The sequence below is a fragment of the Lacerta agilis genome, chromosome 11 (genome assembly GCF_009819535.1).
Source record: "Lacerta agilis isolate rLacAgi1 chromosome 11, rLacAgi1.pri, whole genome shotgun sequence".
NCBI classification, from domain to species: domain Eukaryota; kingdom Metazoa; phylum Chordata; class Lepidosauria; order Squamata; family Lacertidae; genus Lacerta; species Lacerta agilis.
The window spans coordinates 21,532,498-21,549,635 of NC_046322.1; the positions used below are offsets into that span (position 1 = coordinate 21,532,498).

The following is a 17,138-nucleotide window of genomic DNA, read 5'->3' on the forward strand; positions in this document are numbered from 1 at the left end:
GCTCGAACTCGGGACGAAAGGAGGAAATGCGCTAAGAGGAAGGCACGCTTGGCAAACCCTCACCATGATCAACTCACACCCAGAAACCTATGTCCCCACCATGGAAGGACATGTGGATCTAGAATTGGCCTCCATAGTCACTTACGGGCTCACTATTAAAACCGTGTTTATGGAAGACAGTCTTACTCAGTTATGAGTGATCGCCAAAGAAGAAGACAGGAACAGGAAGTGTCTTGCAAGGAACATAAGAAGAGCTCTGCTGGATCAAGCCAATCCAGTCCAGCAGCCTGCTCTCACATCAACCAAGCAGGATCTGAGCTTAATAGCCCTCTGCCCTCCTGCAATTCCCTACAACTGGCATTTAGTGGCAAACCACCTCCAGCAGTGGAGGTAGAACATAGCCATCCTGGGTAATTGCCATTGATAGTCTTAACAAATGTTCTCTCCGCAAAATGGCCAAACGATCGCAACAGCTGTGAACTAAGCAGAATACGTAGGCAAGCCTAAGAAGCGAAGAAAAATGAGGCCGTTTCCTGTATAGAATAGGAGTTTCTTTTCAGTATAATTTTGACAGTAGAGATGAGAAACAATATCCCCACTTGGAAATGGCAAATGTTTTGTTGGAGGGTGGAGTTAGGGATAGATAGGGTGGAAAATTTTGTTGGGTTTTTGTTGCATGGTGGAAATTACAATGGGACAGTTGCACAGTATGACGTAGGACACATGACCACCCTAAGTGGTACCCAACATCCAAAATTCATCTGTTTCCCCCCACCGAAAGGTTAATATCAGAACAATGTAGAATTTCAAGCCTGGCTTATCAATGTTCTCTAGACCTCCTTATCTCTATGAAGCCCAGAATATTAGAAAGCTGAAAAGCATAAACAGTTTTCCTAAATAGAATAAAGCAAGAATCTCACTTTGCCAAGACAAACATGTCCTCCTTAAGCTGGCAAAGAGTCCCTGTGTTTCCTTTAGAGGAAAGGAAAGAACGTATGAAATGCACTCAATAAGGAAGAGCTATAAATGAGTGAGGGGATGCAGGAGGGGAAGCCAAGTGAAATCCAAAATTAAAAATCAGGAATAGAAAACTAAAAATAACAAGGAGGAAAATGTGTCATAGCTGTAGGGACCCTCTTGCATTCCTCTTTTTCCATTGTACTTCAGTCTTCAGGAACATGCTAATATTGTTTTTTTATTATTTCAATAGCTTTTCAGTTTGTTTGCTTGCTTGCTTGCTTTGCTCTTCCAAAATACTGGTAGGCCTTTTGCATGCAAGAGGGCAGAATCCTTTGATACGAGTTTCAGTCCATTTGTCCATTTTAAAAGGTGCATTTCCTAGGAGCTTGAAGAGCACAGAACTTACATCGTTTTGGAAATAAGAGAGGAAATTAAAGTTTATTTTCCCAATCCTCTTACTGTGATAGTGTTACCTTCAATAGAAAGGGTCACTTATGCATTGTTAAAAAAAAGGGGGACGACGACAAAAGACATTTGCATAAAAGTTGCAGGTGCTTATGTCTATTTATAGATGAAGAATTAGATATAGTGACTACAATTTAAATGAAAATGCAATCCATGTCAGCATAGTGGGATGGGAAGACTTTGAGCAGGTGAGCTGTGTGGCTGCTCAGTTTGCTGTCCGGGTGCTATTGGCCATGTTTGGCACCAGCTGGACTGCAGGAGTTGCCAGAAGGAGGCAAACAAGGCACCATTCTACTGTCTTAGTGGCTCCACTCCCAGTTTGTGTAGGGTTTGCTCCTTAGACTATTCTTCTCCCGGAACTATCCTGCAAGGCAGTGGAAGTTTAGGATCAGAGTTTTCCTTCTCCTAGATGGGCTACCAGTTGATGAGCCCCACCTGCCCCTCACTTCCCTCTACAGCACATGCAGAAACTGCCTTCTTGCCCATTGGACCCGCCATATTGGTCTCATCAGCTCTGAGAACACAAGAAGAGCCCCATGGGCTAATAGCATCCTGTTCTCATAGTGGCCAACCAAATTCCTGTGGGAAGACTGAAAGCAGGACAGAACTCTCCCCACTTGTGATTTCAAGCAACTGGCATTCGCAAGTACACTGCCTCCAATAGTGGAAGTACTGCAATCTGTAATACAATGCTGTATATGAAATAAGAGGTTACTTGTTTTCCCTGGATTCAAAACCTTTGCTTTTAGGCTATGTAAAAATAGCACATTTCTGCGCTAGAAATAGACTTGGAAGTAATAGTTAACTTAGTGACAGCAGCGGAAAATCTCCGTGGCCACAAAGTGGAAGAAAGGTAACCCTCCACCTGCAGCAGAATGTTTGATAAAATCCATTCTGAAATAGTAGTGATTAAGAGGACATATTTCAGAAGAGTCCCATGGACTGCAAGAAGATCAAACCTATCCATTCTTAAAGAAATCAGCCCTGAGTGCTCACTGGAAGGGCAGATCCTGAAGTTGAGGCTCCAGTACTTTGGCCACCTCATGAGAAGGGAAGACTCCCTGGAAAAGACCCTGATGTTGGGAAAGATGGAGGGCACAAGGAGAAGGGGACAACAGAGGATGAGATGGTTGGACAGTGTTCTCGAAGCTACTAACATGAGTTTGGCCAAACTGCGAGAGGCAGTGAAGGATAGGCGTGCCTGGCGTGCTCTGGTCCATGGGGTCACGAAGAGTCGGACACGACTGAACGACTGAACAACAACAACATTTCAGAAGGAGCATCTAATGAGCAAAGCAAATAAGCTTTTGGAACATTGGTTGCTTTTTGTCATGTTTTGGAATGATAGATATAAGGATAATGTGCATTTTGTGCTACCATAAACGTTTCATTTGTACGTTGGCGTGAATAAAAAACAAGAAATCAATTGTGTACAAAGAACAAACACAAAATAGGCAGAATTCAGGTATTGTGACTTACTGAAGGAAGAAAGAGGTGCTGTGAACTGGAAAGACAAGCATCATCAGCACAACAGTGACCGACTGTTAAATGCACAACATCTTCTTTCTGTGGCTACTCAAAAGTAAGACGCTCTGTAGTTTTGTGGTTAATTTTTAGAAGATTTCGATCATTTTTTAAAATTGTTGTTAGTTAGCCATCCTGAGCAATAGCAGGAGAAAGAGTGGAGTATAAGAAGGTTTAATGAATAAATAATATTACTCCAATGGGAAGATTTAATAACACTCCTGTGTACCAAAGACTATGCATCTTTGAGTCGGGAGACATGGAAGACATTCAACCCTATTTGCTACGATGCCCTTTATATACATCCCCTAGACAAAAAAATCCTCCTTTGCGCTCTCTCTCTCTCTCTCTCCAACCAACCTCCCCTTGAGCAAATCTCTATTTTGCTGGCTGGCAATAACGTACTGTATTTATTACTGCACACAGGTTGCAAAATTTGCCTTGGCTGCAAGTAAGTTGAGAGCTAGGCACCAAGACAAAGTATCATAAGGGTGTGTGAGAGAAGTTGAGTGCTTTAACTTATGCAGGTGTGATATTTTGCATTTCTGTATGTTTCCTTTGCTGTTGTTGCTGTTCAGTTTTAAATTAATTGTTTTATTTTACGCATTGTGACCAATTGTGACGGATTATAGCTTTTAGCAATAAAGATTTCATTCATTCATTCGCTGCTCTGCATTATCAGTGCACTCCTGTGCATGTTGATACAGAACTAATTTCCTGGCGTTTAGGATGGCAGTCATAAAGAATGAAAAGATTAATGGGATGTATGAAAGTCTGCACATGTGGTTTTCCTGTGTGAATCAAAGCATTGCACATTAAAAATGTGTTTGCATGGTTGCAGATCTCTGCTTGTCAGCATTTTGAATAATGTAAAAACCTATAAAATTAATCTAGAGTTAGCACACTCATTTCATTCAATTTGCGATTTTGCTCCAAGAGATCATTTATTCAGAGGAACCCCAAAACCAGATAGTTTCGTTTTGACCTCTTATGACAAGCAAAACACACCCATAAATGCCCAACTGTAAGGCCTTCTAAGAGCCTGTCAATGAACCAGTTTCAACTTGGAAAATTCCTGTTTTCTCTAGACACAATAAAAACAGGAAATATTTACCAAATTCCCAGGTGTCAGGAAATACTTTCAAAACATTGTGGTGATCAAAAACAGACCATTTAAATACATCCGATGCTGTGTGCAGGTGTTAATAATGGTATTTTCATTCAAAATATATGCTTTGGCACCCCAGAGATAGATTAATCCATGCTCTTTAGCACCCTATAAAAGTTCTATTCATGCTGATCCTCCGATGACAGTGATAAGGAAGTCAGTTTTTCATACTTGCGCTCATGAATTTTGAGCTACAGTATTTGTGTTTCAGCCTGAACTACGCTAGCTACAATTTTGTAACCTTAAATTGCCATTAGAATAGCTTTATTTGTTTTTAAACTTTTTAACAGCAGTGTGTATGTCACTGAGTTATAAAAAGGAAGAAGATCAATCTCTGAAGAACTGGGGGGACACTCCAGAGCAGTGGGACTGCAGGCATGAGAAGAAGGGGAAGTCCCATTGTCCAAGTCCGCTTAGAGATGGGGGGAGAAATTTGATTCAGTCCCCCTTTAAAATGAAGCTGCTTAATTTGCATTGTCCAAAACTGTGTGCAAACACGACACAGTTGTCCAGTTAATCAATGTGTGCAAAACTTTACATACTAGGAGAAAGTGTGCATATAAATACATATATCAGTGAAATACAGTAGTATGCAAGAATGCATACTATTAAGGAAAATATAAATATTGGGGAAGATATGCTTTGCAAAAATGTGCATGTTAGGCAAAATTGCATACAAAAATATTTATATCAAGAGAAATTCACATTAAGATTCTGATTATTTTTTTAATGAGAGCTTTAAAAAAACAAACCTCAAAATGTGGGCAACTGATCTTAAAACAGGAAAACTGATAAACTGAAATTGACAGACTTTCCTATGGCATAAGATTTCACCTACAGCATAGAACCATGCTTGCAAATACTGTAAACTAGAGAAGGAAGGCAGCAAACTGATCAATTTATGCAGTCTTTTTATCCTTTATTCAGTATGACAAGGTTCAGAATGCATTCCAGCCTCATTCAGCTCTCTGTTGTGGGTATGTGATTCTTAGTCACTGATTGTGTCAGAACCTTTTATAGAATGCATTTTGGATTATACCTCCAGCCACCGTTGGATAACATTGACCAGCCTTCAAAAACACTACTTTATTCAATAACCTCAATAGAAGCCAGGATTGTCTCACTAAAGGGGAAGCTGTTTGAGGCGAAAGTGGTCCCCAATAATTAGAAATGGAGACCTCAAGTGAAATAAATCAATTTTCCAATGTATAAAACCATAGAATTGTAGAGTTGTAAGGGAGCACACCCCCTGCAACACAGGAATCTTTTGCCCAATGTGGGGCTTCAACCCACAACCCTGAGCAGGGCCGGTGCTAGGGTTTTTTGCGCCCTAGGCGAGATCACCTTCTGGCGCCCCCCCTCCAATCCCTAGCACCGGCCCTGCAGAGAAGCCCGATTTGGGGCTGCTCCCCCCTCCCTGTCACTCTGCCGCTGGCGGAGGGGGCGGAGAAGCCCGATTTCAGGCTGCTCCCCCCTCCCTGCCACTCTGCCACTGGAGGAGGGGGCAGAGAAGAAGAAGAAGAAGAAGAAGAAGAAGAGTTTGGATTTGATATCCCGCTTTTCACTACCCGAAGGAGTCTCAAAGCGGCTAACATTCTCCTTTCCCTTCCTCCCCCACAACAAACACTCTGTGAGGTGAGTGGGGCTAAGAGACTTCAAAGAAGCGTGACTAGCCCAAGGTCACCCAGCAGCTGCATGTGGAGGAGCGGAGACGCGAACCCGGTTCCCCAGATTACGAGTCTGCCACTCTTAACCACTACACCACACTGGCGGAGGGGGCGGAGAAGCCCGATTTTGGGCTGCTCCCCCTCCCCCGCCACTCTGCCCCTGGCGGAGCGGCACCAGGCAGGGACGGGGGGCAGGCTGGCTAGCGCCCCCTCCATTTTGGCGCCCTAGGCAACTGTCTAGTTCGCCTAAATGGACGTCTCATGCTCTACCGACTGAGCTGGTTTTGCTCTGTCTTAAAAACAGAAAAAAGAATGTAACTCAAAATTAGATTATATGCCGAAGGTCCCAGTTTCAATCTCTAGTGACACTTCTAGCTGTTGTTGTTGTTTAAAGGTTCACAGTATATTGTGACATCAGGTGTTTCAGGGTGGCTAATGTGCGGCCTTCCAGGTGTCAGACTACAACTCGCACCATCCCTGACTATCATGAACAGAAATCGAAATGTGGAAGCAATATGTTTCTATCTGATTTATTGGGCAATAATACACATATACACTTATAAACATTGAGCTTATTACATGCACATTCAAAGATCCATCATAGTAACAAATATCTGACAAAGAGCAACAATAAAAGAACTAAATTCATGAAAGTATTCACAGCACTATTTAAATAAACTCTCATTATGCCTGCCAAACCCCATTTATTTGACTAAAAATTTCCCGGAGGAGCCTCAAATCTGACTTGCTTCGAAATGATCCATTGACTTACACAGGAATTGTTTGCACTTTTCTGTACTGCTGATTGTGTTGGCACTTCCATTGTGAACTCCTGTCTTCAGACTGACAACTCAGCTTTACAAATTGAAGCCAGTCTAAATGTTGGTCTACTGCAGCAGGGGAAAATTGGTTCAGCACCAATAAATACATTAAGAGGCCTAAGGGGCTGCCCCTAACTTATTTTTTACACTTTGATGACCTGTAAGAGTTTCCTCTTATAAAAACCCCATGTCTCCTACAGAAAGTTCATTTTAACTCCAACTTCCTTCATTCTGTTTCGACAGATGCATTATTTACAATATTTGCTATAGTGTTTTTATATAATTAATAGCCCATACAATCTACAGCCGTTGAATCACTGTTTAAAAACTGCTGTAAACCTGCCTGGGTTTGTCACACTTGAGATGAGTATTATGAGCTGTGGAAAGTTAGCTGGTGGTCTTTCCTGTGTAAAAGGAACCTAACAAAACTATGAGACTGCAATCCTGCAGACAAGTGGCCTTATTCCCATTGATTTTGATGGGATTTATATCGCTGAAAAATGTGGTTTTAAGCCACCATTTAACACTGAACGAATGGTGCTTAAGGGCATGGATACATTTTCAACTGGGTAAAGGCAGCAATGCCCACTTACCAGAGAGTAAGGCCCACTGAACATCGTAGCATGTAACTCCAAATAAACATACATAGGATTCAACTGCCTGCAAGTTTGGCTGTGTCTTGGATTGTGATGGTACAGCCTGATCCTAGGCATGCTTGCACAAAAATAAGTCTCACTGAATTCCATGGCTCTTACTTCCATGTCAATATGCATAGGGCTATAGTCTTCATATTCAAAATTAATACTGATTTTAGTCCCTTTTATTACATTCATCAGTCTACCAGGATATCAGCTATAAAATTTACATTTCCTAACTTTGGTGGACTTCTGTCACCATACAATTCCTATGTTTTAAATGAATGAATATTTTGTGTAGGGCTTGCAGATTTGAGATGACTCCTAAATTCATGTGTCCTTTCAAAAAAAAAGTTTACATTCAACAGTTCATAATGTACTTTAGTATTCGAATGACAATTAAGATGTGTTCTTTAAAACATGTACACTGTACACAGTCTTATACTCTTTTCCTGAAGTTACAGACTGGATTCGTTTATTTGTTTATTACACATTACTATTTCCTTTGCTGGAGCAGATTGCTGAACATCCATTATAAATGTGAAGAAAGCACTTCAGTTTTGAAAGTCCTGCACATATAGGCGAATATCAGCGAGGGTTTAGCCATTTCGTTATTGGAGAGTTAATGGCTTTTTCTTTGACAAAATCCTCTTTTACAGAATTGCCATCACCGGATCCCATATCATTCTCTGAAAGTTTAAAAGAGAGAAAGATTATTAAATGATCCCCCCCATTCCTTTGTGTCTAGAACAGGGAACCGTTGGCCCTCCAGTTGTTGCTGAACTACAACTCCCATCTGCCCCAGCAAGCATGGTCAATGGCCATGGATGGTGGGAGTTGTAGTTCAGCAATATGGGGACCAGATCTAGAAGATATTTAAATATCATGGCTACAGTCATGGAGACCTTGTTCCTCCAGCCTCTTCTGCTCTTCAGCTTAACAATGCATCTGGACTGCCATGGGAGAATCATGTGTAATACAGGTGAAACTCGAAAAATTAGAATATCGTGGAAAGGTTCGTTTCTTTCAGTAATTCAACTTAAAAGGTGAAACTAATATATGAGATAGACTCATGACATGCAAAGTGAGATATGTCAAGCCTTTATTTGTTATAATTGTGATGATTATGATGGCATACAGCTGATGAGAACCCCAAATTAACAATTTCAACTTTGGGGTTTTCATCAGCTGTGAGCCATAATCATCACAATTATAACAAAGAAAGGCTTGACATATCTCACTTTGCATGTCATGAGTCTATCTCATATATTAAACTCCAGTAGCTAATGAAAACAATTGCTTACATAAATGGACTTTTCCACAATAATTCTATTTTTTCGAGTTTCACCTGTATCTCCCACTACCATACATAGATCTAACCCAGTGTTTCACAAACTTGGGTCTCCAGCTGTTTTTTGACTACAACTCCCATCATCCCTAGATGGCAGGACCAGTGGTCAGGGATGATGGGAATTGTAGTCCAAAAACAGCTGGAGACCAAAGTTTGGGGAACACTGATCTAACCAATCTGCCTCGTGGTTCCCTTCCAACTCTACAATTCAATGACTCTATGATTGTATGCCCTTCAACAAGGCTGTGCATGCAGAATAAGTTACTTGCACATGCAGCCCTGGAGAGGTGCATGTGGTTGTGTAGTCTGATAACTGAGTGTTATGGATCTCCGAAGCACAGCTATGTTAATCTCTTGGGACAAAGGCAGCCATGAGTCTTGCAGGCTAGCAGATGCAGAAGGCCCCCAGGTTCAGCCCCTGGTTTCTCCAGCAGGGGTCTTCTGTCTGAAACCCTGGAGAACTATTGCCAGTCAACATAGATGGCCACTGATCTGACTCGGTATAAGGCAGCTTCCTATGCTCAGATGCTCCTATCAGAAAGCTCCCCTGCATGGTGCCATGGTGCTCATGCACAGCTCCTGTTTATTCAACACACTTGCACAGGAGGGTGCTCTATTGCTTGGATGGGAACCTCCAGACATGGTTGCACTACAACTCTCATCATTATTGGCTGTTGTCCATGCTGGCTAGAAAAGACAAGAAAAGGAGTCCAACAACGTCTGGAGGGACCAGTTTCTCCATTCCTGTTGTGAGAAATTAACACATACCTCCATGTGGAATTAGCTTTAGTCTGCTGGGGGGCTTTGATGCAGCCAGTTGGAAAAATGAAAATTTCAGACATTTCCCAGTTACTCTGTCACATATGCCAGACTGGCAGTTGCAGGTTCTTCGGCACTCCAGTCCATAGGTACCGTACGGACACTCTGCAAGACAGAAAAAGAAACAGCAGTGAATCTATTATGACTCGCAGGGGTTTGGACTAGATGACCCTTTGGAGTCTTTCCAGTTCTACAATTCTATGGATTCCTAATTACGGAAGACTCTGGTTATATATCTTGAACTTCACTTCTCCCCCCTCCCTTTAATGATTCAAAGGCCTTCATAATAAAACAGTTTGAAAAGCAACAACATGAAAGCAATTCGAAAAGTTAAAAAGCAACAAAGCCAACATGCAACAAAGCCAATATATCTTCATTTATTTCCCATAGTTGCAAGCATGTTAATAATATTACTTTATTACTTGCAAAAGATATGTTCAGTTAAATTGTTTCCTTTGCCTCTCCTGAAGGCTAAACACAGATTTCAGTCTTCTAAAAATAGATAATCAGGAGGAACAAAGGATGCTGGCTGGAGATAAACTGGTTGGAATTAAACAGTTATCTTTACCGTGTCATGAAATAACAAATTGCTATGTTATTTATTAGATTTATTAGTTTAGCAAGCCTTGTTGTGAGCGAATTGTTGCTGCCAAGGCGAAGGAAAGGTGCTTGTGGGATTTTCTGCCTAAATTGCCAAAATAAGTTTGCCAGGTTTGGGTTTTTGGGGAGGGGGGGTGTTGCTCTTTGCTGCTGTACCTCAGGCGGGAAAATGCCTTTGTCCGGCGCCCTGTCTAGGACTTTCCCCCATCACCCACCAGATCAGGACTCCTGTAGCAGTATGGTTTTCTCTCTCTGTATTATAATACAGAACATTGCCTACGGTCCTCTATATGATCCGTTTTTATCTACTGAAGATTTTGGGGAGTTTTTAACTGCACTGCCCTCTCCCATTTGCTGTGCTGGACTATAGCATTTAAGCAGTGGACTAAACAAGCGAAGCTGAATCCCGTGGTTTACTGACAGAGGCTATTTTGGTGTGAATGGAACAGGAAATGAAAAAGCAAATATTACAAGATGGCCTTTCCTTCTTACCACAAATTGTCGTAAGTTGCCTCACACTTTCCTTAGTGTCTCAAAATAGCCAACTGGTTACTGGTTAAGTTTTTAATCTCATCCTTCCTCCAAAAGGAGCTACAGGCAAGGTGCACTTTTTACAGGTTTCTCCCCCTGTCTTATGCTCACAACAACCCTGCAGGGTAGGTTAGGCTGAGAAATAGTGACGGCCCCAAGTTACCCAGTGAGCTTTGTAGCTGAGTGGAGATCTGAAGCCATATCCCCACACCACACCCCAGCCAAAGTCTGACACTAACCACTACATATTTACAGCTTGATAATGTGCCAGGAAGACAACTAAAAAGTCAGTCCTGTTGCAAGATGCTGGGTGCTGCTTTGATGCAGCAGCAGAAAGCAATTCCATGCTCCTAAAATTAAAGCAGGCCGTGAAGCGGGTTTTCATTCACATCCATTTGAAATGCAAACATAAAATCTCCATCGGCTAAAACACACATAAGAATTGTACTCCTATGAATCTCTTCTAATTACTCTTCACTTGCAGTGACTGCACCACCAAATATATTGTGCAAGAGAGACTCAGGGGGCTTCCAGGCTGTTGTTATTTTTGAGTGGGATTCAGTCACATACTGGCAAATTCAGTTATGCAATTCAAGTTGGTTGGGAGGTCTTTCGCAACATAGCTGCCCCCTACGCCCCCCCCAAAAAACCCAGACTATTTGTTACAAGAAAAGTGATGAGAACAGGAATGCATGGAAGTGCATGAGATAACATGTGCTTGATGCAATGCTCTCTAACCTCCCTGCAAACTTATCAGAATGAATGCTCAATAAATTGCCAAAGGTTGTCTAATCTCCCTGCAAACAAATTAGGAGAAATGAGCAGTGAACAGGCTTTCTGGACTCTGGAAGCAACCTCAAAAGTCTTTTAAGCCTTGCCTAAGAAACCACTCAAGTACCTCCTTCCAACTAGGACTCATCACCTACAGGGACATGTTTTTGTAGATGGGTGAGGAATTCTTGCATGTGAACCTTTTCAGGATCCCACACAACCCATTCCAGGCCTGCTCTTGCGTAGCTCTTTAATAAGCTGTAATCGGGCTGCTTGGGAAGGAGTGTGGGAAACTGACTGCAGCAACTCCTCTGATTCCCAGCCTCTTTCAAACAGGTGATTAGCTGGTTTGAAACTTATTTTACAGGAAGGTTCTCGTTCCCCATTGGATCAAAACGTAAGCCTGCAAGCCTAAGCACCTAAGTAACTGCATGGGACCTGCAACATGATGTTGTCATGCCCAGTGATCCTGTTCAGATTACTAGACACGCCATTCCATTCCCCACACTCCTCAGTCAGTATTCCACTGTTGTTGTTGTTGTTGTTGTTGTTGTTGTTGTTGTTGTTGTTGCAATTCTACAAACTTTGGATTCTCCCAAGCCTCTGGCGCATAGGAGCCAACTCCTAGAGGCCATGAGGGTTTCATTCCCCCACAACAAAATATTTGAGGGGGCCGGGCCCCCACAAAGTTGATTGCCACTCCCATTCAAATGGTGTTTGTGCACTGCATCATGTGATCAATTTTGCAGGGTGGGGCTTACCTGGGCCCCCACAATTTTTTATTCAAGTTGGCACCCCTGCTCTGGCGTACTGATGGCGCCATTTTGGCTATATATGAATATAGCCGGTTATAACATAAGTTCACTATAAGTGATAATGATTCCACTGAAAACAACATTTAAAGCAAATTGTTCCCCAAAGATCCGTTCCTGGGAATATAGTTCCACCTTCATAGAGCTACAGTTCACAGCATCCTTAACAAACTACAGTTCCCAAAGTCTTTAAGGGAAAGCCATGGGTCTTTAAATGCGCGATGGGTGCACTTTTAGCGCAAAGAGAGTGCTGAGAACATCAAATGAGATTAACTCCCAGGGAATATGTCTAGACTTTAAGGATGCAATCCTTGCAATCCTATGTATACTTACCTAGGAATGACCTGCCTTCCTGCACTGTCTATATTGGCTCGTGTGCAAGCATGCTAATCTGCGTTTCAAATCACTTAGGCCATCAGAATCCTATAAATAATAATGTCTTTTTTGGTAGGCAGCTTTGAGGAATCCAAAAACCAGCTTCCGAAAGCTATTACCCCCTAGGCAGAAATCATGTACGTTTTCATAGAATCAAAGAATTTGAAAAGACCTATAGAGTCATCTAGTCCAAACCCCCGACACTGCAAGAATCTCAACTGTCAATGGCCATCCAATCTCTGCCTAAGAACCTCAAAGGAAGAAGAATCCACCATGGGAGTCTGTTGCACTTTTGAACAGCTCTTTCTGTCGGAAAGCTCTTCCTGACATTTAGTTGGAGTCTCCTTCCTTATAACTTGAAGCCATTGGTTTGGGTAGTAGCTTGCTCCATCCTCCATGTGACAGGCTTTTAGTTATTTGAAGATGGCTATCACATCTCCCCTTTACCCATGCTAAATATACCAAGTTCCTTCAACCATACCTCATAGGGCTTGGTTTCCAGACCCTTGATCATCTTGGTTGCCCTCCTCTGCACGTGTTCCAGCTTGTCAATATCCTTCATAAATTGTGGCACAGGTGTGATCTCACCAAGTCAGAACAGAGCTGTACCATGACTTCCCTTGATCAGAACACTATACTTCTGCACATTTCCAGGCACCTAACATTCTGTATATTAGGTTACATATTAAGCAGAGTAAAAGTGGCAGATTGGATTTATACAACTTCAGACTGCAGATGGGAGATTGCAATTTTTAAATAAGCTCCTTGTATGTTATAGTGGTTAGAGTGTCTGACTAGGGCCTGAGAGACCAAGGTTCAAATCCACATTTCATCATGAAGCTGACTTGGGCCAGTCACTGCCTCTCAGCCTAACCTACCTCAAAGGGCTGTTGTGAGGATTAAAAAAAGAGGGGCAGAACCATGTGTACTATTTTGAGCTCCTTGGAGAAAAGGATGGAATATAAAAACAATAAAAGAGAAAGAAAAGAAAAGACTCTGCCTATATATGTCAAACTAGTATCAAACTAGTTCATTAGAGAAAAAGGTTTAACATTTTAATATGAGACAGCACTCAGCATTTTTTTTTAAAAAAAAAGTTCATGCACACATGGGCAGTCTGAAGCAGAACAGTCAAGAATTGTATTTCTTTTATCTGACAAAGTACTTCTAACAAAACTGGTGCCAATAAGGGCTGTATCTCTGACATCAGTACAAAACACCTGTTAGGTGCTGGGGAGGAGAGGGGGAACAAGGAGGCACCTGCAGGGATTTGAAGGCTCACAGCACCCATCTTGGTGTTATGGAAGCTATGCACACCTGGGATAGTTTTTTTCTGCTTCAAGAAAACAGATTCATGCATCCAATTCAATTTGATTCTGAGTAGACTCATTGGCATTAATAGACCTAAATTAGTCGTGCCCATTAATTTCAATGGGTCTGAGTATGACTGACGTTGAATATCACCCTGTATCTTCACTGCTGGGTGTGGGGTTCTCACCCCACAAATCTTTTGTACCACAACTGCAGTTGTGGAGTGCAGACTATGTTCTCTTGGTCGTCTATGCTCCTGGTCAGATATCTTCACCTAGGACCACCCTCCTTAGAGTTTTTCCCTCTGTGCATCTCTCCCAGTCACTAAACGTTGTTTCTGTTAAAAGTGTCCTTTTCCAAATGGATAAGGCCTGGGTAGTTTCTGGAAGGTATGGGACCAGCATAAGAGTTGGTTAGGTTTAAGACCTACCTCAGCCATAGATTTCACTGGCAACCTCAAGCAACTCTGCCTCAGCCTCCGTTTGCAAAACATAGAAATTACGACCCACCTTACCCAACTGTGAAATGAAAGCACTAGACATAATATTGATTTAACAATAAATAACCAATTGTGTCTTTCTCCATCTCAGAGAGGCTTTTGCTATGCCAGGATAATTCAAATGTGGATGGGTGTTGCTGTTGCTTTTAAAATAAAGAGTACTAATGGTGTATTTTTGGATGAAATCACCAGCCACTACACATGGAGAGTATCATCCTAATTGTCATGACTGGCAGTTTTATCCAGCGACTGTCCTTTACCTTTGCAGATACCGAACTCGTCACCAAAATCATCCTCTTCGGAAAAAAACTGGCACTTCAATCCGGGGCCGCATTTCACTCCATCCATCCCTGCGACGGTCCGGTAGCATGTCTCTCCCAAGGCTGCAGCACAGACTCTGCAGCAGCCGCAGTCATCCAACACCAGCTTCTTACAGTGCACCAGGCTTTTGCATTCACTGCTGTTGCAGGACTCGGGGCAGTCCACAGCATACTTGGTACTCCAAGTAGGTCCAGCATTCGTGGGTACCAAAAAGAGAGTGAAGACCAAAAAACGATTCATGCCTTTTGGTGCTAGGTGCACGATTTCCACTGCAGAAGAGCAGGTTGAGAAATTTAGCTCTGAGGTCTTCTGCTGCTGCTGGGACGTAGCAGTGAAGGGCCAGAAGTAGTAGCTGGGAGATCAGCTTGCAGTTTTTTGAGCCTTTATACAGCCTACTGCTCACCAGGCCTGCCGTCGTCAATTTCCTCAAGCTGTCCTCCTGCCAGCCTCCCTTGTTTTACTTTGCGAAATCCAGGATGAAGGTTGGATTAGCACGCTGCTGCCATCCAGGAATTGAAAAGCCTGAGCTGATGTAATCTGTTATGTTTAGTTGGGTTGTTTTCCAGTGAGGGCTGAAAACTCTCATATCCGTCTCAAATGCTCAAGGATGTCTGCCAGAAAAGTGCACAGGGGTGGGGTGGGGAGGAAGAGCAGTAGTAGGTTACATACCTTTCCTTCAGGGCAACATTGGCTCAATCCCCTTGCAAATCACCCTTTTCACTCACAAAAGCAGCTCCCGAAGCTAGAGAGATCGTATATCTAACTACATAGCTGACATGGGCAATTCATTTTCTAAACCCCTGCTACCAACCTTGGTAATATAAAGCGATGTCTTGTTACTTTAAAGTAAGCTTCCCTGACCTGGTGCCTTCCAGATGTTTTGGACGCTGGGTCCCATCAGTCCCGGCCAGCATGGCCAATGCTCACAGAGTTGTGCTCCAACAACATCTGTAGGAACCCAGGTTGGAGAAGGGTGCTTTAAAGGGGGGAAATGGTAGCTCACCTGCTAAAGGAATCTCTTATTTGGAACAAAAAGAATAATCCAGTCACCATTTAGGTTAGGTAGTTAACTGATGCACTGTGTTCAAAGAGACATGCCAAAGACAACAAAGTAAGATAGGTGTCAAGGTCTTGTGTTTTCACCTTCAGATATCTGACAGTTATCAGTTCAGTATCTTTTGGCTGATTTGCTGTTCCCAGGAGCAGAGGACCAATTTATGGGCATGATTCTCTACCAAGGCTCCAAGTTATCTTAAGGCCACAGGGAAGGGCTGCAGCTGAGCATTAAAGCAGTGTTTTTCAACCTTTTTTGGGCAAAGGCATACTTGTTTCATGAAAAAAATCACGAGGCACACCACCATTAGAAAATGTTAAAAAATTTAACTCTGTGCCTATATTGACTATATATAAAGTAATTTTTCAATTTTTCCCACGGCACACCAGGCAACATCTCGCGGCACACTAGTGTGCCGCGGAACAGTGGTTGAAAAACACTGCATTAAAGTATCTGATTTGCATGCAGGCAGTGGCAAGTGCGTGCCAGGTGAGGCTGAAACAACACAACCTCCTGCTCCTGAACTCCATTGACTCCGGTGGGGAAATTTCAGGTCGTCCATTGGAGAAAACCAAGGCTAAATGATCACATTTCTTTCTGTTCAAATGGCATTCAGGCTTTCAGAGTCCTTGCAAGGAAGAGCCAATAGAACAGCAGATCAAACTCAGGAGGTAGGAGGTAGGACAGAGACACTCTACTCATAAGAATTATTGCTGAACAGAAATAAATCTTGGAAGGCGATGGGCCTTTCTTACTTCTAATTAGGAATTTGAATCTTTTCACGTTTCTGTTATTCAGTGCCACTTAGAGCCATTTTGAACATGACAACTGTGGGGAAGGACCATGATATGTAAGTGCTGTTCACTTCTCACTGCCACGCTCCTGCCTGTCCCAGAGGCAATCTCTCCATCCTCGGTGATGGACACTCCACCAGGAAAGATACAAAAGTTTCATTTTGTACAATGGTGGGGAATTCACAAAAGGAAGCACAAGACCCTTGGATCAGCTGCTTCTCTTAAGTCATCATGAGCCACCCTGAGAGTCCCCCTGGATGTTCCAGAACATAAGAACCACATCTGGAACACTGGTCAAACCACAACCGGTGTACTATATCCAATTCTGGGCACCACAACTTAAGAAGGGTGTTGACAAGCTGGAACATGTGTAGAGGAAGGCAACCAAGATGATCAAGTGCCTGGAAACCAAGCCTTATGAGGTACGGTTGAAGGAGCTGGGTATATTTTTCCTCTGGAAAAGAGGAGACTGAGAGGAGATATGATAGCCATCTTCAAATATCTCAAGGGCTGTCACATGGAACAGGGAAAAAGCTTGGTTTTTTCCCCCCCCTGCTCTGGAGGATAGGACTTCGAACCGATGGTTTGAAGTTACAAGAAAGGAGATTCCGACTAAAAATCAGGAAAAACTTTCTAACAGTAAGAGCTATTCAGCAGTTG

At 42.6% G+C, this 17,138-nt stretch overlaps 1 protein-coding gene across 1 annotated transcript; it reads right to left on the bottom strand.

The window, feature by feature from the left end:
* Positions 1–6,298: 6,298 nt before the first annotated feature.
* On the bottom strand, positions 6,299–15,222 carry ESM1 (endothelial cell specific molecule 1). The gene is made up of 3 exons (XM_033164488.1): positions 14,570–15,222; positions 9,360–9,515; positions 6,299–7,929 (listed from the first exon to the last, which is right to left on the bottom strand). The coding sequence occupies exons 1-3, from the start codon at positions 14,868–14,870 to the stop codon at positions 7,829–7,831; spliced, it is 558 nt and encodes a 185-aa protein (XP_033020379.1). The 5' UTR covers positions 14,871–15,222; the 3' UTR covers positions 6,299–7,828.
* Between the last annotated feature and the right edge of the window lie 1,916 nt (positions 15,223–17,138).